Source organism: Phocoena sinus, chromosome 6, assembly GCF_008692025.1.
Source record: "Phocoena sinus isolate mPhoSin1 chromosome 6, mPhoSin1.pri, whole genome shotgun sequence".
In the NCBI taxonomy this organism is placed as follows: Eukaryota; Metazoa; Chordata; class Mammalia; order Artiodactyla; family Phocoenidae; genus Phocoena; species Phocoena sinus.
This window is the reverse complement of record NC_045768.1, coordinates 17,275,269-17,297,373: the sequence shown is the minus strand read 5'-3', so window position 1 is coordinate 17,297,373 and position 22,105 is coordinate 17,275,269. Positions and strand designations below refer to the sequence as shown.

The following is a 22,105-nucleotide window of genomic DNA, read 5'->3' as shown; positions in this document are numbered from 1 at the left end:
GGCACTTGGCACACAGTTGGCAATCGTGCCAGGTAGTTTCACCTCTTTATCTGGGAAAGCGTTTAGCAGGGTAGGAGAATCCTGGCCACCCCACAGGATTGTGAAGAAAAGGGATGACAGAGCGCTGATGCTTGGGTGGGAAGCAGAGAGTCACAATCCCTCAGTGTAAAGAAAAGGGGTGGGGGTGAGGGATTCCTGCTGAGCCGAGTTGAAAAACAAGAAAGCGAGAGAGACTGATTATTCCTCCTCGCTCGTGTAGGCAACTAAAAACGACATGTTTGCTTTATTGCCTTTGGTCTCCCATTTGATTCCTGACAGCCCTCTCCCTCCCCTGGATGCCGGGCTGTCAGGTGCCGAGCTGGTTGGCATCGCTAAGGAGGAGGAGAAAGAACAATTTAAGCAATATTTCAGGGACCATCACGAGCTTGGGGAGGGAGCTTTTGAAGTTGTTTGACTCTCTCACTGCATTCAGGGAACCCTTGTCTGCCAAGACCGCTTGATGTTTGTAGGTTGGGGACAGGTAGTCCGGGAGGGACCTTTAAGAGAGAAAAACAACAACAAAAAAACCAATGTCTATTTCCTCTGAGGTGTGAGGGAAGAGAGAGAAGAGAGACATCAGACAGGAGTTTTTGAGTCTATAACAATTTCTGAATACGTAATTTTCTCTTCACTAACGTCTCATTAAATGGGGCCAAATGGAGGCGTAGAGCAAAGCTAGTTTTCTGCATTTTACTGTTCCTTCAGTAAGAGAAATCCAAACTCCCAGTCTCATTTCTTCATGAGAGAAACTAGAATCTCTCTATAAAGCCTTCAGGAGCTGCTGGAACATTCTGGAGGAAGGTATCTACCTACTACAAATAACAAACAGCTAATGACCAGGGCAAGAGTTATGATAAGAGGGAAGAAGTTAAAACCTGTAAGATTCGGGCTTCCCTGGTGGCGCAGTGGTTGAGAGTCTGCCTGCCAATGCAGGGTACAACGGGTTCGAGCCCCCGTCTGGGAGGATCCCACATGCCGCGGAGCAACTAGGCCCGTGAGCCACGACTACTGAGCCTGCGCGTCTGGAGCCTGTGCCCCGCAACAAGCGAGGCCATGACAGTGAAAGGCCTGCGCACTGCGATGAAGAGTGGCCCCCGCTCGCCGCAACTAGAGAAAGCCCTCGCACAGAAACGAAGACCCAACACAGCCAAAAATAAATAATTATTAAAAAAAAAAAAACAAAAAACCTGTAAGATTCTTCTAAGGGGCTGATGCTGGGGTATGGTGACAATAGATTTTGGAAACAACTGGAATGGGGTTCTAGACTCAATCCTGCAACTTACTGATTCTATGACCTTGGAGAAGTTGCTCTGCCGTGTTTTAGCTTCATTCTTTTGCATACAGAGACAAGGACAGTAATAGATCACACAGGATGACTGGTGAATATGCAACAGATCTGGCACAAAAGTGGCAATAAATGGTTATCCCTCTTAGGACTGGGAGTCGAGTTCCTGGCTTGGGAAAGGGGGATATACTCGGTGGGAGCCAATGCCAGAATAAGAACAGGGATGTACTGTTAGCTGATATGTAAAGGGAACTGTAGAGTGGTTTATCTCAACTCTGGTTGAAAATTAGAACCTGAAAAGAATTTTACACCAGACCCCTTGGCCAGACATTGCCATATAATGGGTCTGAGATAAGTATTTGGAATTGGGTTGTTTGCTTTGCTTTTTTTAAGTTTTCCAAGTGATTCTGAGGTTCAATGAGATCAGAGAACTGGCTAGCCTCTGACAGCCCCTCTTAGCACACAGCTGAGGACACCTGATCCACTGTTGGCTCTGACCTGACCCAGATTCTATGACTCATCGTTCCTTCAAGCGGGTAACACCAGAGTTTCCAACCTCCTACGCAGGCCCTAAATATCCAGCCTCCCCAGCTGACCTTGTCTTCTGTTTCTGAAAAGAGATCCTCTGTCCAAAGCCTTGGACTTAGTAGTTTGCTTTGTCCCAGGCCCAGTGCATTGTCCTCTGGGAAAGATTCTGGATTGCTCTATTTCTAGAAAAAAGCCCTCGCGACCTGGTTTGTAGCTTAATTCTTACTTCCTACTGACTGTTCTTCTCAGTGGTGTGCTAGTAAATATTTAACAATGGGCTCTGAGGAGGAAAGGGAAGCTTCCATTGCATTGTTTGTTAATTTGCATGGTGTAAATACTTCTAACATGGTTGCTTATAAGCTACTATTGTGACATCACTCACAGCGGAGTTGGAAACGATGAACAAAACTGGCTCTCACAACTGGTATGAGTTGGCACCAGCACAGCACTGGAAGATCTCTTTGTCATATGTTTTCCTCCCTGACCAAATACCAGGATCCTGGGAGGGTTGGTCCGCATGGATTCTGCCTTTCCCCCTCTACACTGAACTAACTTCTCAGTGTCTGAGCCAGTTGCGACCGTCCCTGTTCCCACTCCCAGCTCCTCCAGGGCTGATGCTCTCTGAAGGGTTACGGAGTTTGCACCAGGACATTCTCAGGGATCTGATCAGGCTTTTGTACCAGCAAGACATGGGTACCTCCCTCCTGTCTCTTTAGTATATATCTTATGCAGGTACTGTGGTATGCACTGCACATATATTATCTCAGTCATATAATGGTCTGGCCAGATTTTGAAACCAAAGAGCTTAAGTCCAAATCTCAGCTCCCCTTACCTCATGGTAGTCTCAGGTAAGTGACCTAAGTCCCAGTTTCCTTAGTTGTAAAACAGAGGTAAAATCATCCCTTCCCATGGTATTATTTGGAATTCTATAAGAATTCCCGTGAAAGAGGCTGACCTCACCAAGGGACAAGATGGCAAAGATGAAAACCATAGCACAATGTCCCCAAGAGGACGGGCCCACCAAGTTTATGTTCTTACCTAAAATGCCATTTTTAAATTTTCTTTTTTTCCCCTAGAAGCAAGACCAATTTGCAGACCGGCACATTGGGAAAAGACCATGGAGTCATGCCTGGCCCAGACACTGATTTGCTGTACTTAACCGGTTACCATTTAGTGAACAGTGATCACATGGCAGGCACGCTCCACTAAGCATGTCCTTTGCATACATTCCCTCCTTTACTCCCTGCAACAAGCCTAAGGAAGAGTAGAAGGATTAACACTAGGCTTATCCTTCTTTACCCAGGGGAAACTGAGGCTCAGAGAAGGAAAGTGCTTGCCCTAGGTCATGCAGCTAGGAAACAGCAGAGCAAGGATTTGGACCCCTGGGTGCTGATTTCAAAACCTGTAATCAACCTAGAAGGACTACTGTTTACCTACTGTTTTAGTCTGGAAATAATCTCAAATTTATGGAAAAGCTGTAAGGATAAGAAGAGTACAGAGAAGAGCCACGCATCCTTTGCCCAGATTCACCTATTGTTAACCTTTTGCCCCATTTGCTTTGTCATTTGAAGAGATGACACTTTAACCTTGAGAAAAATGCTTCCCTTCTCTGAGCCTTGTTTTTTTGTGTGTGCATAAAATGGACAACTGGATGGATTATCTTTAGGGCTGAAAGAAATGCTGTGGCTTGATGAGAAATGTTGGATAAAGAATGGGATGTGTGCCCCAATGGTCAAGGCATGGCTCCTGCTTATTTCCCCAGTCCATCTGCCATTACTCCCGAAGCTATAGCCTTGGGCTCTACCTAGCTTCTGGGATCTCTCCCATCCCCACCCTCAGAACACCTTGTACCTCTGCCCTCATACATGGCAGGTACTGTTCTGGTGACGTTCAGCTTTCGCCCCACTCCATCCCCATTTCCTGGAGTCTCTGCTCCATCCAGGCATTCTCAGATTAAATTTCAGAACAGTCTCCTTCCCTCAATCCCGAAAGGCCTCCTTTTCTGCAGATATGGCTTGAACTTTCCCTCACCTGTCCACTTCCTCTAAAACATGATTAAACTGTGTGTGTGTGCGTGTGCGTGTGTGTGTGTGTGTGTTGGCGGGGGAGAATCAAAAGGAAAAAAAAAATTCACACATCCATACAAAGTTTTGCTTAAATTCAAGAGTTCTTATTACTACAGAAAATCTTAATCCATCACATTAAAACAAGAAACTAAAACAAAATAAATAAGCAAAAGCAGGGGGCATTCGTGCCCTGGTTCTCTTTGCTGGGGAACTAATCAGCAAAGATTAGAGGAAAGTGCAGGCGATTGGGAATCAGATAACCTGAGCTTCCGAGCTGGCTGAGCAACCAACAGAGGTCCAGAGAGTGACAGAGACTCGCCCAAGGCCACACAGCCACCCGCGCAGAGCTGGGCTGGGAGGCTGATGCTGGGTGCTTGCGCTGCTGGAATCAGCAGCAGCTGTACCGCTCTGTCTCCTGCTCAGCCCTGTGCCTGTGGCTGGACACGCCATCTGCAGCTCTCATCTGGACCTTCAGTCATACACGAGCTTATCCTGATGAGCATCGCTTCTCTGTGTGAGCTGCATTCCCCCCGCAAGGAGGTTATAACCACCTTGAGGCTGGGGGCCCGGGCCCTGTTTCCCACACTGCCCAGCATCATTCCCTAAATGTAGGTTAGATTAAAATGAGCTTCAGACTTGATGACATGACATGTAAATATCCTTGTTTCACAGATAGGAAAACTGAGGCCCCAAGAGGGCACACGCTCGCCAAGGCTCTCTGAGTGTGTTGGTGGTGGGACTACAGACTTCACTCCACATCTCCGGACTATGAGTCCAGAGTCTTCTGTTGTGTGCGGTGTCATCTCTAGTTAATAAAGGTGGAATTCTGCCAAGTGGGAACCTACCATATCCAGCTACCTCAACAGTTAGTTCTGTCCAATACCATCAGAATTGGCACACCTCAAACAAATGATGGAGTAGATGGGTATTCACTTGACCAAACACAAAACTCTTTGCTTCACAAAAAACTCCTTTCAGCAGCAAGACCACGTATGCCCTGAGATCAGATTCATTTCACAAAGCACTGTGAGATTTCACTCCTGCTTCCTGGATCAGTCCTACAGGTGACCTGTATGATATGGATGGTTTAGGGTAGGGGTCATCAAACTGTGAGCCACCGGTGAAATCTGAACCCGCTTCTGCTTTTGGAAATAAAGTTTGATTAGGACACATTATGTTCATTCCTTTATGTGTTGTCTGTGTCAGCTTTCAAGGTAAGATGGCAGAATTGAGTAGTTCCAATCGCGACTGTAAGGTCTGCAAAGCTGAAAATGTTTACCGATTAACCATTTACAGAGAAAGGTTGCTGATTTCTGATTAGGGAAATCCCACCAGACGCACATGTCTCTCAGTCTCTGTTTCTCGGTCCCTTCGTCTTTCTTCCTCTCCACCCACTCACCATATAGATGACTACAGTTCTTTGCTTTGGGATGGGGTTCTGCCTGGCCATAGCAGACACCTTGGAATAACAGTCCCATTTCCCCGACAAAGAACCTGAGGCTCAGGGAAGAAAGGGTTGATTTTCAGACTATATCATAAATCTCTTTTCCAGTAGACCCTATTGCCAAAATTGAGATTTTAGCTGATTTACTTTGGGGTGCAGACTGTTTTCAAGGGAAGGGGCGTTTCAGGAGGAAAGAACAAAAATTTTTGAGCACCTCTGGGTGAGTCCCATAACCTTCCATCTCTAGACTTGCTGGCTCTGCGAGGTAGTCATCAGTAGCTCGATTTTATACAGAGAGAAGTACCCAGAGGTGAAAAGCCCCATCCATGGCCACACAAAGCAGACGAGGTGAAGTCAGAATTCACAGCCAGGACTGGCTGAATCCAGCGCCACTTCTATTTCTCTCATGGGACAGGCTAAAGAGAGGGACTAGGGAGGAAACACCTGTGAGCTGTCTCTTTTCTCCTCCCACTTCACGTCCTCTCTCTACCATCAGCCTTGGGCGCGTCTGCCAGAGAACCTCCCAGACTTGTTACATCCCTTCAGGTTGCACTCGCTCCAACCGTGCTTGAAGAACCCAGGCAGAACCGGCTTTCGACATCAGTACTCAGGCCCTCCTCTGACTACCAGGCACATCCTTCCCCGGCGGCTTGAGGTGGAAGAATGGGCAGGCCTGAGGCATTAGTTCTACTCACCAGGAGTGGAAAAGAGAAGGGGAAAGGAGAGGAGACCTTTTTTTTTTTTTCCCCCCAGTAACTGGGAATGGAGTGAGAGAAAACAAGGAGGGCCAGATGGAAAACCACCATTCACCCTGAGCGCTTGTAATAATCCGGACACTGGGCTAGGAATTTATTTCATTCATTCGTTAATCCTTCATTGGTTCAAATATATGAACCTATAGTTGAACCAAAAATATGGACCCATCCCTGTGTTTGGTGCAGGGATGGAAAGCTGGATACAAGTGACAATGGATGTATCTCTTCTCGTGAACTTCCAGTTCAGTGGAGGGTACAAACATTGTCCAGAGAACGTATAGGTAAATGTAAAATTCCAGGGGTGAAAGTCTGCAGAAGGAACAGCGCAGGAGCTGGTGTAGAATGAGACAGGGAAATTGTATGTAGAATGGCTCAGCTAAGACATGCCATTTAAATGGAGATGTCAGAGTGAGTAGGAGTGAGTCGGAGAGGGCGGGGGAAGTGTTCTGGGAGAGAATGTTTGTGAAGTTTCTGGTGGGACAGATGGGGAAGTGCTGGAGAAGAGTGCTGGGTAGCAGAGCAGACAGAGCCCTGGAGAGATGTGCAGGGCCAGACCACTCAGGGGATCGTAGGTGTGGCAAGAACTTCACATTCTCTCCCAAATGCAAAAGGACGGATTAAAGCTTCTAAGCAGAGAAGAAGCAACATGATCCCTATTTACATTATTAAAATGATCACTGGCTGCAGGGTTGAAAATGGGTTGGAAACAGTAGGTGAGAATATCGAGAAGGTGACTGTAACAGTTTTTAAGCAAAGGATGCAGGGGACAGGCATTAGGATGGTGGCCGTGGAGAAAGGGAAAAGTTGTTGCCGGGAGTTGCAGTTAAACGGGAGATGCTCTACAGTAGGTCCTTATTAGTTATCTATTATATAGCACAGGGAACTCTACTCAATACTCTGTAATGGTCTATATGGGAAAAAATCTAAACAAGAGTGGATATATGTATTTGTATAACAGATTCACTTTGCTGTACACGTGAAACTAACACAACACTGTAAATCAATTATACCCCAATACAAATTTGTAAAAAATAAATTAATTAATTTAAGAAAACTAATAAACAATAAAAAACAGGAGATGCTCATGTTTCCATCTAACCCCACCATCACCCTGAGAGGGAGGTATTGCTACCCCATCTTAAACAGGGGAATGTTAGGATTACTGCTTCTGTTCTGTGGATGAACAGCGACAAAGCCAAGTTTGGGCCCAGGTCATTGTCTAGCTTCGGCTTCCAGGAAGCCCTCCCAGAGCCCTGTTTATTGGAACCAACTGGCGAACTCTCTGTCTGGTCTCTGTGTCAGGTAAATAGAATTTCCTGAGCAAACGCTACTTTTATCCCGTAGGCCCTGTGCATTTTACTGCTGTATGTGTCCTTTTGCACTCTGGTTGCTAAGAATCTCTGCGTTAAGCTGTCAGCTCCTTCTAAGAACTACACAACACAGCATGGCACGGATTACCATGCATACATCTAAGCTGAATTTGAATTATTTTCCTTACTCCGATTTTCCTTTCAATCCAATTCTCTATTGTGATGGATTTTTTAAAAACTGCATAAACTTAAATCCTTTGAGGAATGGGGTGAGACAGAAAGCAAACAGAGACTGGGTATTCAGGGTATCAGACGCCAAGTTCAGTGTTAACTAGATAGGGACCAGGCTGAAGAAGATTTAGGGTTTGTCGTGAAGCACAAAAGCTGCTTTCCAGATTTTCCTCCAAACCCTGGTTCTGGAACCTTCTCAAGGACTCTGTTACCTTTGCTGCGGCGACGGCTTCGGTACTGCTCCGTGTAGAATGTCAACTGCGTTTCATCGTCTGCCTCTGAACCCGACGTCCCCTTGGTTCTCCCAAAGCTGATTCCCCCTGTGCAAAAATCACAATCCATCAGTCATCACAGGCCTCCAGAAGCTTGTTAAATCCCTCATCCATCCCGAAGATGAGCAACCCCATCTCCAGACTCCTTTCTGTAAATCCCAAGTGGCCCAGGAGTCGGCATGATTTATAGAAGGCGTTCAGGCTCTGCCATGACTCGGACCTGGGTTCTAACCATGGCTTGGCAGCCTTGGGGCTGTGTGACCTTGAGGAGATGCCTCACCTTTCTGAGTCCTGGGTTCTTTCTTTCTAAAACAGGGGAAAAGCTGTTAAACCTTGTGGGGTTGCTTTGAAGATTAAAGGAGATACGATACTTAGATACCTGGTCCAGGGTGGGTACCAGATAATTGATAGGTACATTGTTGCTTAGAATGATGAACCTACCTCTGAGAAAACATTCCAGGTGACTTAATTTCACACACACGTTTCAGTCAAGTGCTTCCTCTACGCCAGGCCCAGAGCCAGACACAGGACAAGCAAAGATAGATACCACCCGGTCCTTGCCAGCCAGGGGATCATAAGCTAGTCATGGGGACAAATGGGATACTAAGGAGCCTTTAATCTAACTCATGGCCATGTTTCCCACACAATGAGACACGGGGAATATGGAAGAGAGCAATCCATCCCAACACGGAGGACCCGGGAAGGCTTTATGGAGGAGGGGAGATTTTAGGTCAGGGATGGAAGGATGGATGGGGCGCTTCAGTGGTAGAAAAAGGAGTTGGGAGGAGAGGTAAGAGCTGGAGATATCCCTGGGGAGGGGGAGTGCGGGCAGGAAGAGGCACCAGAGCAGAGCGCTGACTGGGAAGGATCTGTGGGAGCCACCCAGGGGAAGTGCCACACTGAGGACTGCGGGCTTAATTCTGGATGTCACGGAAGGTTCTGAAGCAAGAGAGAGAATCAGTTCAGCAGCTGTGCATGCCAGGAGGGACATGACGGTGGCTCACAGACCTCAGAATGGGTGCCAGGGAGGGAGCACGGCCAGGAGTCTCAGGGATCACCAGGTAAGAGGAGATGGGGGTCTAGGTGAGGCCAGGGGTGGTGAGGATGGAGAGGAAGAGATGAGTGCAAGGGATGCTTCAGAGAGAAACTCAGAGGAACGTGTGGAGGGGGAAAAAGGCGATGTATTCATACGCTAGGAATGGTTGATTACAAAACCGATAGAGGAAAAAAGGCTAGGAAGAAATATACCAAATTACTAATAACGGTTAATTCTTCAGGGAGAAATATGGGTAATTTTTATTTTCTCTGTGCTCTATTTATTTCTTTCTTTTTAGTCCAGGATGTGGAAAGAGAGGGCTTAAAGGACTGGTGGACTCTTTACCCTAGAGAATAAATGGTGATGGGAGAGCCTCACAGCATGCTGGGGTGGGAAACAAGAGGGAGTTTGGTTTAGGAGACTGTTTAGTGAATGGAGCTTCAGACACCTACACCAACAGACTACATCTGGGAGGAGACTCAAGGATCTGGTAAACATGGTTGTCCTGGGTGGACACGTTAAGTGGCTGAAGGATGGCGCTGGAGGAGGACTACTTCTCCCTGTAAATGTTTTGTATCTTTTGCATCAGGCACTGTGCAAACCTATTACCTATTCCAAAAATTCCACCTGAAGTAAAGAAAAATATACGTTAGAGGAAAATGTTGTTCAAGTTGTGAAAGGATTTACTTTGTCATTTCCTCTGGTGGGGCATCTGAAATGATGTTCGGTCCACAAAAATCCCACTCTTAGACATGCTTTCTATAACAGTTATTACACATTCGTTCATTCCAGCAACACATGTAGCAAGCTACTATGTATATAGAAGATGTCTATACATTATTACATACAATCCTCATTGTGATATACTCTTAAGGAAGGCGTAATTAACATACAAGACAATAATATAAAGACACACATAGGCAAAGTTACTTGCCAAAAGTCACACAACTGATGAGCAGGAGAGTTATGACTCAGGGCTACACTGTCCAGCTCCAAATCTGGGCTCTCCAGTATGTAAACTGCTTTCCCTGCAAACAACTCAAGAGCGAACCTTGGGGAAAGAAGACTGTCCTTTAGGCATCAAGGTGTCAAGCGCTGTGTTATGAGCTTTGCATACATCACCTCATTCCAAACTCCCAGTCCTCGTGGGAGGGAGGTATGATGCCAACTTTACAGACGAAGCAGCCAATGTTCAGAAAGGAAGGTGATTTGTGAACAATGAGTGAAGTCAGACTTGGTACCCAAGGGTGTCCGACGGCCAAGCTCAAATTTTTAACCGTTATGACACTGTTTCTCAGTTTAATGCTCTGTAAAATGGAAAAGATGAATACTTGGCCTCCTGCTTCCTGGAGACAGTGTGTTGTAATGAATGGGAGAGGACAAGGGACAACAATACCTGATCACTGTCCCAAATGTGTCTTCAGCCACTATGTGTCCCTGTCCCTTCGTGCTCATCTCCCCAATCCCCAGCAACTAAAAGCTGGACCTGGAGACGGCAGGAGACTCCAGATTCTACCGGATGCAATTCTCCATTTAAAGGCTCTCCATTGAAATGGAGTTGGCAGACGCCCCATGGAGATTCTGGAAGCAGCGGAAGAGCAGAGGTCTTAGAGACCAGTAGGCTTTTAAAATTTCCATTAAAATATTTTACTGTTACAGAAAAAGGAAGAAAGGAAGGAAGGAAGGAAGGGAGGGAGGGAGGGAGGGAGGGAGGGACTTTTGTTCATCTACACATAATTTTTGGCCAAGGGGAAAATGAAGGCATGTGATGAAATAGCTGCTTCAAGTACAGGAAGCATCTGTCATACTTCCTGCTGTGTTTGGGCGGCAGAGGAAAAGGCAGGAATCTGCCTGTCAGGAGTCTACTCCATGCCCTTTGCTGCTACTGCAGTACTTTTAAACATTCCAGCGAAACCCTCCCTTCCTTCCTTCCTCTCCTCCTCTTTCTCATCTTCCTTCCTTTCCCAAACAAATGGCCTATTATGGTGAATGTGGAAGACAGAATTCAGACAGGAGTCTTTCCCTACTGGGACAGTCTAGCTGTGGCAGGGGGTGAGGGGGAGTGGGGGGATGGCAAAGTCACCAGGTAATTCGAATATAATAAGAAAAGCTAAGCCTCCCATAGCACTGTCCCTCTGCCAGGCATGGTTCTAAACCCTTTGCTTGCACTGCCTTGTTTAATCCTTACAGTAACCCTAAGAAGCAGGTTAATACTTTCCTTCCCCTTTTAACGGATGAGGAAATGAAGGCACAAGGAGAGTCAGTAACCTGCCCGGGGTCACGCAGCTCATAAGCTATAAACCCACAGTTCAAATCCAGACAATGGCTGCACTCTATTCCCTTAGTCCCGAGGCTGATGTCCAATAACATGAGCAAAGACTTCACTTAATGCCCACAGCCATCCTTGTAAGGAAGGCATCGTGAACCTTGTTTCACAGATGAATAAGCCGCGCCTCAGAGAGAGGGGATGAGAGGTGCTGAGTGAGGGAGCTGGGATTGAAATCAGGTCTGCCTGCAAAGCCTGCCTCATGGCTACAATAACCAGGGAAAGTGTGTGTGTGTGTGTGTGTGTGTGTGTGTGTGTGTGTGTGTGTGCGCGCGCGCGCGCATGTGTGTGTGTGTGTGCGTGAGAGCAGAGGTAGAGCGGTAGCAAAAGCTTGATGATCATGACCTCTGAGGATTAGCAAGTCCATCACCGGCCCCCAGCACCAGGGCACATTTTCCACTCTTTACCGCTCCTCCCTGGAACCTCAGCAATTGTACTATAGATAGGAAGTCTCATTACACTCAGCTAGATCCTAGTGATGCCTCCAGCATTCCACATGTTCCCATCCTCCAAGGCCAAGCGCCTGGCTTCTCCAGGTCCCCCCCTCCATTCCCACAACTCTGGCCCTCACGTCCCTCCTGTAAGTACCAAGGTACCATGTTCAGAGTTGAAACTGAGGCTCAGAGAGGCTGCCTCTACATCAACCCCAAGATATAATGCAAGCCACAGATGCAAGTTTAAATGCTACTAGCCACATTAAAAAGGTAAAAAATAAACAGATAAAATTAATTTTCAGAATTTATTGGATTCAACCAATATATTCAAAATATTCTCATCTTAACTTGTAATTAACATAAAATTATTATTACTGAAATATTTAATATATTTTTCACAAGTTTTCAAAATCCAGTGTATATTTTATGCTCACAGCACATCTCAGCACAGACTAGCCACATTTCAGTTGCCTATCATATCAGAGAGCACAGTTCTGAAGGCACTTATATGACACATTTCCTGAGTATAATTAAGGACCAGAATCTGGAGAGATGAAGAATGAGCCATGGGCCCCACTAAGGTGCTGAATTTTTTTAATGTGATTTGGATGAAAAATGGTGTAGTTCAGATTCCATTAAAAGACAATAGCATTGTCTCTGCCCTCAGGCACTTAAAGGCTAGTAGGTTTTTAGATTGGTTTAATCCACGAGTCATGAAACGTCATGCACTTCTGTACAAGACATTAGGGTACTGGAGTCAGATATGCGTTCTAACCGTGGTCCCGCTTATTAGCTGTGTGGGCTTGGGCAAGGCCCCCAAACTGTCTGAATTCATCTTTAAAAAGAGGGCAGTAACTCTCAGCTCACATGGTCATTATGAGGAAAACAATGCAGTGTATGTAAACAGCACAAACATCAGAGAAGTGAGAGTGAGGGCACACTCCTCGTTCATTCAGTGCTTGCCTGAGTTTAGGTGAAGAAATGGAAATGCCACTGAGTGGGGGTGGCAACTCCCTGCCTTCTGTGACATTGTAGGGAGGTGACAGCCACCCAAGGCGAACAACCTCTGAGTGTCCATACATAGAACCTGCAGGGGCCACAGGCCAATTCCAGACTGACTTGGAGATGACTCAGACAAATGGAAAAGGGCCCCCTCTGCTAGCATTTTAATATGAAATTGGTGATACAGTGAGCTAAAGTACAGCCATTAATTATACAGGGCTGCTCAAGTATTTCTATTTAGGGGCCGAGAGAAAGTGAGAATGGCAGAGGCTGGCAAGAGGAAAGGAGAGGAAGCAGCAGCTCCTTTGCCCTCGTTCCACAGGCCTCTGTTCCTTCTGGTCCTGAGTGGTCTGGGATGGAGCATGAAGAAGATGGGCAAAGCACATACCACAGTGGGATAAGCACCGCTCTGGACACCTTATACACAATATCCCATCCACACTTCACATGGGGTCTGAGAGGTAAGAATCACCCCAGTTTTTACTGAGGGGCAAACCAACCTTCGGAACCTCAATACTGCTTATCTAAGATCACACAAATTATAGTCGCGGACCACCCCAGTTTGAACCTGGATTTTGGTCTGATTCAAAAACCCCCCCTTAGTCATTAGGGCAATGCAAATCAAAGCCACAATGAGATAAATACCACTTCTTCGGCACTAGGTTGGCCACAATCAAAATAATGAGAAAATAACAGGTGTTGGAAAGGATGTAGAGAAACTGGAACACTCCATACATTGCTGGTGGGAATGCAAATGGTGCAGAAAGTGTGGAAAACAGTTTGACAGTTGGTTCCTCAAGAAGTTAAACACAAATTACACATGACCCGGGAATTCTGCCCCTAGGCATATCCAAAAGAACTGGAGAGGGTTTTCAAATAAATACTGGTACATGAATATTCATAGCAGCACTGCTTACAATAGCCAAAAGCGGAAAGCCACATGTCCATCAGCTGATGAACAGATAAACAAAATGGGGTATATTCATACAATGGAATATTATCCAGCCATAAAAATGAATGCTGGACACATGTTACAACATGGATGGACCTTGCAAACAGCACTTTGGATCTGAGGAAAACATTTTGCTAAGTGAAAGAAGCCAGACATAAAAAGTCATATGTTATATGGTTCTATTTATAGAAAACATCTGAAATAAGTAAGACATAGTGATTGCCAGGGCTGTGCAGAGGGAAGAGAAGAATAGGGAGTGATTGCTAATGAGTATGGGGTTTCCTCTTGATGTACTGGAAATGTCTTGGAACAGACATGTGATGGCTGCACATCTTGTGAATGTATTAAATGGCAATGAATTACACACTTTTAAATAGATAATCGCTAATTTTATGTTATGTGAATTTTACCTCAATAAATAAATGTTTAAAAAAAAGAGAGAGGACCCTCTGTTTGCTTTGCAACCTCACAAGACTCATGATAAAACTGTAATAATGGGGGCTTCCCTGGTGGCGCAGTGGTTGAGAGTCCACCTGCCGATGCGGGGGACGCGGGTTCGTGCCCCGGTCCGGGAAGATCCCACATGCGGCGGAGCGTCTGGGCCCATGAGCCATGGCCGCTGAGCCTGCGCGTCCGGAGCCTGTGCTCCGCAACGGGAGAGGCCACAACAGTGAGAGGCCCGCATATCCCCCCAAAAAAACTGTATAATGGGGAACTGTGAGAGCAAAGTGGAGACATCACAGAGCCCCTGTTGAAAGCGTCCAGGCTCAAGGCGTCCTGATCCAGTGTTTGAGGTCACAGAGGGTGACCAGTCAGTCTGTCCCGGACCCAGTAGTCACCTCAAATAACCACAACACTCATTTTTTCATTCATTCATTCAACGATTATTGACCAAGTGTCCACTCTGTATCAAAACACTGTTTCTGGGCACTGAGGGAGGATAAAGCAGTGAATAAAACAGACTAAACTTCCTGACGTTCTGGAGTTTCCTTCCTGGTGAGGAAGCAGTTAAAATATTCCAGGCATGATGCTGAGCCCTCTGCATGGGAATTATCTCAATTCTGCTGATAAGTAAACTGAGACATTCAGAAGTTTACAGAGACTCCCCTAAGATGACACAGATATTTTTGGCAAGGAGAGACCTGACCCCAGGTTTGCTCTGGGGCAAATCAGGGCATCTGAACAACTTGAGAGCCATATTATGGAAAAGGCTGGAGCAATTGTTAGGATGTATAGTCTATCCTGGGCCTGAGGATTAACTCACTGCAAACGTACTTTCTCTTACTGGGCTGCCCTGTCCACACACCTGCTCTGCAGCCCCCAGTTGACGCACTCCTCCACCTCCATCTCCCGTGCTCTTGGTATCATGATGGATGGTGGTGACATGTTAATTATTCAGACTCCGTGTCTTCCTCGAGCTGGTGACGGCGATACTGCATTTTTAGATTGCCCAGAACTGTGCCAGATAGAGAAATATGTAGCTTGGGAATGCAAAACCCATCTGACCCCCAGCTGTCCAGGGAATACAAATGGTACCAGTCAAGGGAAGAGGACAAAAGTGGCTAATCTTCCCACACCCTAAACCACACAGCTCATAACTGCTCTGAGCTCTAGGGCTAAACCACAGAGGTTCACACACATCCACCATTTGGAGATGCTCTGACCACAACTGCTACCTGTCATCAGGTACCATGACAGGCCAGGCACAGGGCCAGGCACTTCACCCAGAGGTGACTACAAATATTCCTATTCCTCCAACATGGAAACAGAGTCTGGGAGACATGGCCCTCCTGGTCCATAGTCACAAAGCCAGGAGGTGGCAGGACCTGGATTCAAACCCAGGTTTATCTGGTCGCCAGAGAAGAAGATTCTGCAGCATTCTTGGGATTCATGTTGAATTTCTTTAAATTGATCTTTATGGTTAAAAAAATATCTTTATGGTAAAATATAATTAAACATGATTGTTTATAATTTCAGGAAAAAAAATATGACCTAGAGGCCCATTTATAGGGGACTGCTTTAAAAAATAGTGACATATCTCTAATACAGACTTTTATGAGATCATTAAATACAGTGACGTAAATCTCTATTTACTGACATGCAAACCTCCCCATGATATGTTGCTGAATGGAAAAGTAAACAGAGAAGAATACAAAGAGGGATTTCACTTGTGCACATTTATACATATTTGCTGATATGTGGTGTGAATTCCACTGAGTATGTGTAATAAAATTAAATATATTTTAATTTAAAAAATAAAGAGGAAAGTAGAAGTCATTCTGAGATATTCATGATCTAGGGTTATGAACCAAGCTTAAGAAAGCATATTGCAAAACTGTAAATGCAAAACGATCCTATTGTTTTAAAAATACACACACACATAAAGTATGTAAATGTATGCATATATATATATATACTTACATACACACACACACATGCACAAAAAGATATTGAAAGAAATATATGAAGATACTCTAGTGGTTATTCCCTGGGTAGTAGAATTTGGAGTATTTAAAAAATTTTTCTTATTGTTCTTCATTTGCATTTTATAGTTTTCCTCCAATGAATATCTAATGCTTGGTTACTGTAAAACAACATACTTAATAAAAGTTGTGTTTATTTTTTAAAAATGGATTTGTCTTTATTGCTCCAGCTTAAGCTATTCCCCACTTGACCTTTAGTGTAATATGGCCATCCCAGAGGTGATCATTCCACTATCCAAGAAAGGACAAATCTCAATTTATCCCCAGATTTTGGCCCAAAGAACTGCTTGCCTGTGGAGGGGAAGCTCTCCGATCAAGCTTAACGCAGTATCTCATGACAGTAAAGCTTTATCTTCTGGAATATTCCATTGCTTCCTGTGGGAGGCTGGATTTTCCAAAGATAGCCATAACAAAATCTCCCATCCCACACTCTCTTCTGCAATGTGACTTTTCCCACTCCCCTGTCAAAGGTGAAGGCTAATTTCTCTCACCTTGAATCTGGGCTGCCATAGGCATGCATTTTTTTTGTTTTTGTTTTTTTGTTTGTTTTTTTGCGGTACGCGGGCCTCTCACTGTTGTGGCCTCTCCCGTTGCGGAGCACAGGCTCCGGACGCGCAGGCTCAGCGGCCATGGCTCACGGGCCCAGCCGCTCCGCGGCATGTGGGATCTTCCCAGACCGGGGCACGAACCTGTGTCCCGTGCATCGGCAGGCGGACTCTCAACCACTGCGCCACCAGGGAAGCCCCTAGGCATGCATTTTTAATAAAGAGGCGTGACTCTGCATAACTTTTGGGCTGGGTCATAAAAGGCGATGCAGCATCTGCTTGGCTCTCTTGACATGCTAATTCTCTAGACACTTACTCCAGTTTTGGAAACCTGCCCCTCACTGTGAGAAGTCTTAGCCACAAGGAGAGGCCAAGTGTAAGTGGTCCAGTCAACTGTCACAGCTGAGCCCAGCTTTCAAGATATCTCAGTCCAGTGGGGAGTGGGAAGGGTAAGCTGGGACGAAGTGAGAGACTGTCATGAACATATATACATTACCAAATGTAAAATAGATGGCTAATGGGAAGCAGCCGCATAGCACAGGGAGATCAGCTCGGTGCTTTGTGACCACCTAGAGGGGTGTGATAGGGAGGGTGGGAGGGAGATGCAAGAGTGAGGGGATACGGGGATATACGTGTGCATATAGCTGATTCACTTTGTTATACAGCAGCAACTAACACAACACTGTAAAGCAATTATACTCCAGTAAAGATGGTTAAAAAAAAAAAAAGTATCTCAGTCCAGGTGGCAAAAATGTGAGAGAAAAAGCTTCTAGTTGATTCTAGCCTCCAGACATCTGAGTCACCCACAGGTGTCTGAGTATTTCCAGCTGAGTCTCAGTCATTGTAAAGCTGACACAGTCTATCTTCTCTTTCTTGTTTATGGATTCCTGACTCAAGAATCCATGAGCATAATAAGACTGTTGTTTTAAGGCACTGAGTTTGGGGTGGGGTACTATGAAGTAGTAGGTGACCACAACACTCCCCTTTGTCTAGTCCTACAAAAACATCCACACTCCTTCCAACCTGTCCCCATATGGCAGCCCTGAGCAATGGAAAGATGAACTGGGTGTCCAGAGACCCACATCCTAAGTCTGTCCTGTTAATATACTGTATGACTGAAAAAAAAAAAAGCATTAACATCTAGTAAATACCGGGTTGGCCTAAAAAGGTCGATGTTATGGAAAAACCCGAACAAACTTTTTGGCCAACCCAGTATTACATAACAACGCTTTACCTTCTTCCCAAAGATAGTCATTCATTTGACCCTCACGATAATTGCATGAGCTATTGTCATCCTCATTTGAAAGATGAGGAGACTGAATCAAAGACACTACAAATGACTTACTCCAGGTCACAAAGCTCATAAACGGCCAAGACTAGAATACAGTGGCAGGCCCAGAAGGTATATACAAGAGAATAAGAGAGCAGATTCGGGTCTGTGAGGCTGGCCAAGAATGAAGTTCCCCTCTAGATTCTGTAATAAACAATTTCCCCTCTAGATTCTGTCCAACCTTTTAGAATCATGGGCTCAGGCTGTTCCATGACCCCATACAATGGCCTCTCAGCTGTCTGAAGACTTCTCATGTGCCCATTTATAATCTTTCCATCCAACCAAAATATCCCTACTAATACCTTCAGCCATTTCTTATACCACACATTTCACCAAGATTATGATTTTTTGGATTACAGAGTCAATGCCTATTTATTGTAGAAAATTAGGAAAAAAAATAAGAAAGCACAAAGAAGAAAGTAATAACCAAGTCAAATACTATCACTACCAATTGACCTTCCTTACTTCCAGGTTTTTACCTTTTATATGCGTATGTTTTTACAACTAGATTTTATGGTCTTTTTACATGAGTACATCTTGTGAGTTTTGTTAAAAATATCTAAGCATATATTGATTTATTCCCTTATGTCAGAAATACATATTGGGATCCAACTATACTCTTCACACTTTTGCTATTACATAAATTACATATATCAAATGTGTGTGCTTATGCACACATTCAGATCTATATCTAGATTTAATGTATATCAATATCATCATCTATACATATTTAGATACCTAAAACCACCGAAGTGTTAATAGTGATTTTCTCTGAACACTGAGATTTTCTTCTTCTTGTTCACCTTCCTGTTTTTTTTCTTAATGAATTGAGATTGCTTGTGGAATTAAGACAGAGCTAAATAAACTATATCACACACATTATCCCATACCATTAAGTATTGACTCCAATATCATTTAATGCCCGCAATATATTCCACTCTATCGATGTACATTTTAAATCAATTCTCTATTGGTTACATTTTATATTGTTTCCAATTTTCACTGTAATATTGCATCACACCTTCCTAAAGATAAATCTTTCTGCACATCCCTACGCTTCCATGTGTGAGTAAAAAGATGAATCGCTGGGTCAAAGGGTATTGACATAGTTAAAGCTTTTGATCCATATTGTCAAGATGTCCTCCAGAAACGTTATACCAATTTCATCCTGATCTGTTGTATATAGGAGTGATTATTTCACTACTTCCTCTGTAACACTGGGTATTGCATCACTGTTTTCCAGTCTTTGTGATTTTGATGTGCATCCCATATTTCAAATTCATTTTGTCAGATTCTTTTCAACATAGTCCAATTTGCTCAACTCCTTTTTGAGTTTTGATGTCCAGAACTAGGCATGATAATCCAGGTGTGCTCTGACCTACACCAAGCAGAAACGGACTGTCACCTCCCTTTCTCTGAACACAAGACTTATAATAACGCAGTCCAGGACTGCTTCCGCTTTACCGGCAGCTGACCTGTGTCCAATATGCCCTCAGTTCTTTGTTCACATGCACTGCAAATAAATCTGGTCTTTCCCATCATGTATTTGTAAAATTGATTTTTCTAAAACCAAAGTAAAAAACATTTTAAACTACCAAATTGTATCTATTTCAGCCCTTTCTTCTAGTATCTCAGGATATTTTTGGTCCTAATCCTGTGATCTCATGTTTTCATTATTCCCTGACAATATGCCCCTTGTGAACTGGATAAATATGAAAAGGAACAGGAGGTGAGAAAAGGAATGAAAGGTTACTGAGTGTCTACAACATGTCAAGTCATAGATTAGATGTTTATGTAACTTAAAATCATATAGTACGTTTAAGAGTATAATGAAGTTGACGCTGGCATCTTTGTTTCAAATATTAAGAAACTGATGTGTGCAGAGATTGTCTTCAGCAAGGCCATACAGCCAGTACAGAGAAGGAATGCACTGGGAAGTCTAACTGTGGTCCTTGCTATTCCCAGAGTTCCACACCAGGCCTTCCCTTACCTAAGGCAAGGACATCAGTGCTGAAGAGAACTAGATGGAGAATAGAACTTGATAGCTCACGGCTACAGAACTCTCTTCAAATTGACATCAGTCCCTTAATGAAAACTCTTTGGAAACATAAAATTGAATAGAACTGACCATACTATCAAGCACTCTACAATTTCCTCCTTTGAAAACCAACAAAAAAATGTTGTTCATTCAATAAATATCTGTTGAGAGCCTATAATATACCAGGTAACGGATATGCAGTAGAGAGTAAACAGAAATATTCCCTGCCATCACAGAATTTGCACTTAATTGGGAAGATGGAATATTCAGATAAACACATGTAAAAAGCAATACACCTACGAGAAGCTGTGTCAAATATCTTGCTGACATTCAGATATCCTGTTTCATGGTATCTCCCTGATCTACCTGTGCAACAAATATATCCAAAGTAGAACTGCAATTCAACTGGCATGATTTATTTGCAGTGAATCCAAGATGGCTTCTAATGCTCCCAACTTCTGATCCCACACACTCACTATGTAAATTTGGCCAACTGATCTTATGGTTCTTGAGGATCAAAACCATGTTTCAAAAGTGCTTCACCACTTACTTGAAATCAGGATAAGATTTGTGCGTTTCAGATTTTTGGAAGCTTCTCTGCCTACCTTTATTCCTCCAAGAGTGTAAGTAACTTTGTGGTTCTGAAAACATATCTTCATATTACTTTAGCCCTAGAAAAGTAATTTGCTTGGGTCTAGAGAGTGAACTTGAGGAAGACACTTCAAAGTAAATACTTAGTACCTCCTCTGTGTGTTAGAACTCCATTCCTTATGAAACATCTTTATTCTCCCTTTCCCAGTTTTCAGATTTTTTTCTTGATATAAGTGACAGATCTGACAGACTCAGAATGGATTTAGTTTTATACTTTCATCTGGTTATAAGGTTTCAGTTGTTTCATGCAATGGGACAATCATTTTCTTGTTCTTACTGTTCCAAAAGCAATTTTAAAAGCTTGTTTTATTTGTCTTCTTTCAAATTTGCCCATCAGGCACTGACAAATTTGAAGTCTCAGCCTTTCTGGGAGTATTTTCATAAGTTTAGGCAAAACTGTTCCACATTTTGGCCTCTTTTCCATGTATTAGTTTCCTGTGCAAATATAGCTTCCCCCTCTATGCTTCCCAAATTCCTCCTTCGTTGTAATTCTCTGTGATTATTTGTTCAGAATTTCATTTTTCAGAGTCTTCCTCTCTGTAATACCTTTATTTCATTTTAGAGTCTCCGGTCATAGAACCAGAAAAATCTACCTTCTGGCATTAAAATATTATGCGTATATGTGTTCATAAATTCTTGGTTATAATTTTTCATCTCTTCAAATAGAAAAATGTTATTTCTTGGTTTAATAATATCCAGCGCTGGCAAGGGTTTTATGAAATGATCGTTTTCCTAAGTTGCTGCAAGCAGTGCAAATTTGCACAGCCCTTTTGGGAAGCAATTTGGCAATATAAAAAAGAGCCTTAAAAAATCTCCATCCTTTTTGACCCACTTCTGGGAATTCACCCTAAGGAAACCATCCTAAATATAGGAAAGGCTTTATGCAGTTTTACACTCACTGCCGTGTTATTTATAAATACAGAAAAATGGAAATGTCCAACTTGAGGGGAATAATTAATTATGCTGGAATATTAAAAGGGTCTTGATGAGGATGAGATGCTGCAGAAATGATTTGTGTCTGCCCAATATCCAGTTTGAGAAAGGAGGGTAAAAAACATAAACTCTATATTATAAAATAAGAATCATTGAATATAGTAGAGATTCTGCTTATGGCATAAAGGAGTAAAATATTGGCAGGCCAACCCTCTTGCAGATAACAACAATAAATTTTGGACAAAAAAAATGCTACCTGAGGGCTCTGGAAAGTAAATAAGAGCAGGCATGTTTTGGGAAGGAGTTGAAACTTGGAGAAAGCAGGCAGCACTGGGTGAATTTCCTATGTTTCAGGGTTGTTCCTGAGGGTAGGTCACAGTTTCTGTATGGCTCAGGGCAACAGAAACAACAGGACAAACACTGATTTTTTCTGGACTGAGGACCC

The 22,105-nt window shown here is 43.9% G+C and overlaps 1 protein-coding gene across 1 annotated transcript in view; it reads right to left on the bottom strand.

The window, feature by feature from the left end:
* Positions 1-22,105, bottom strand: part of ASTN2 (astrotactin 2) — a 915,753-nt gene that overhangs the window by 577,395 nt on the left and 316,253 nt on the right. The window contains exon 5 of the mRNA XM_032635679.1: positions 7,871-7,978. Coding sequence (XP_032491570.1) covers positions 7,871-7,978 — 108 coding nt within the window. The remainder of the gene's footprint in view (positions 1-7,870; positions 7,979-22,105) is intronic.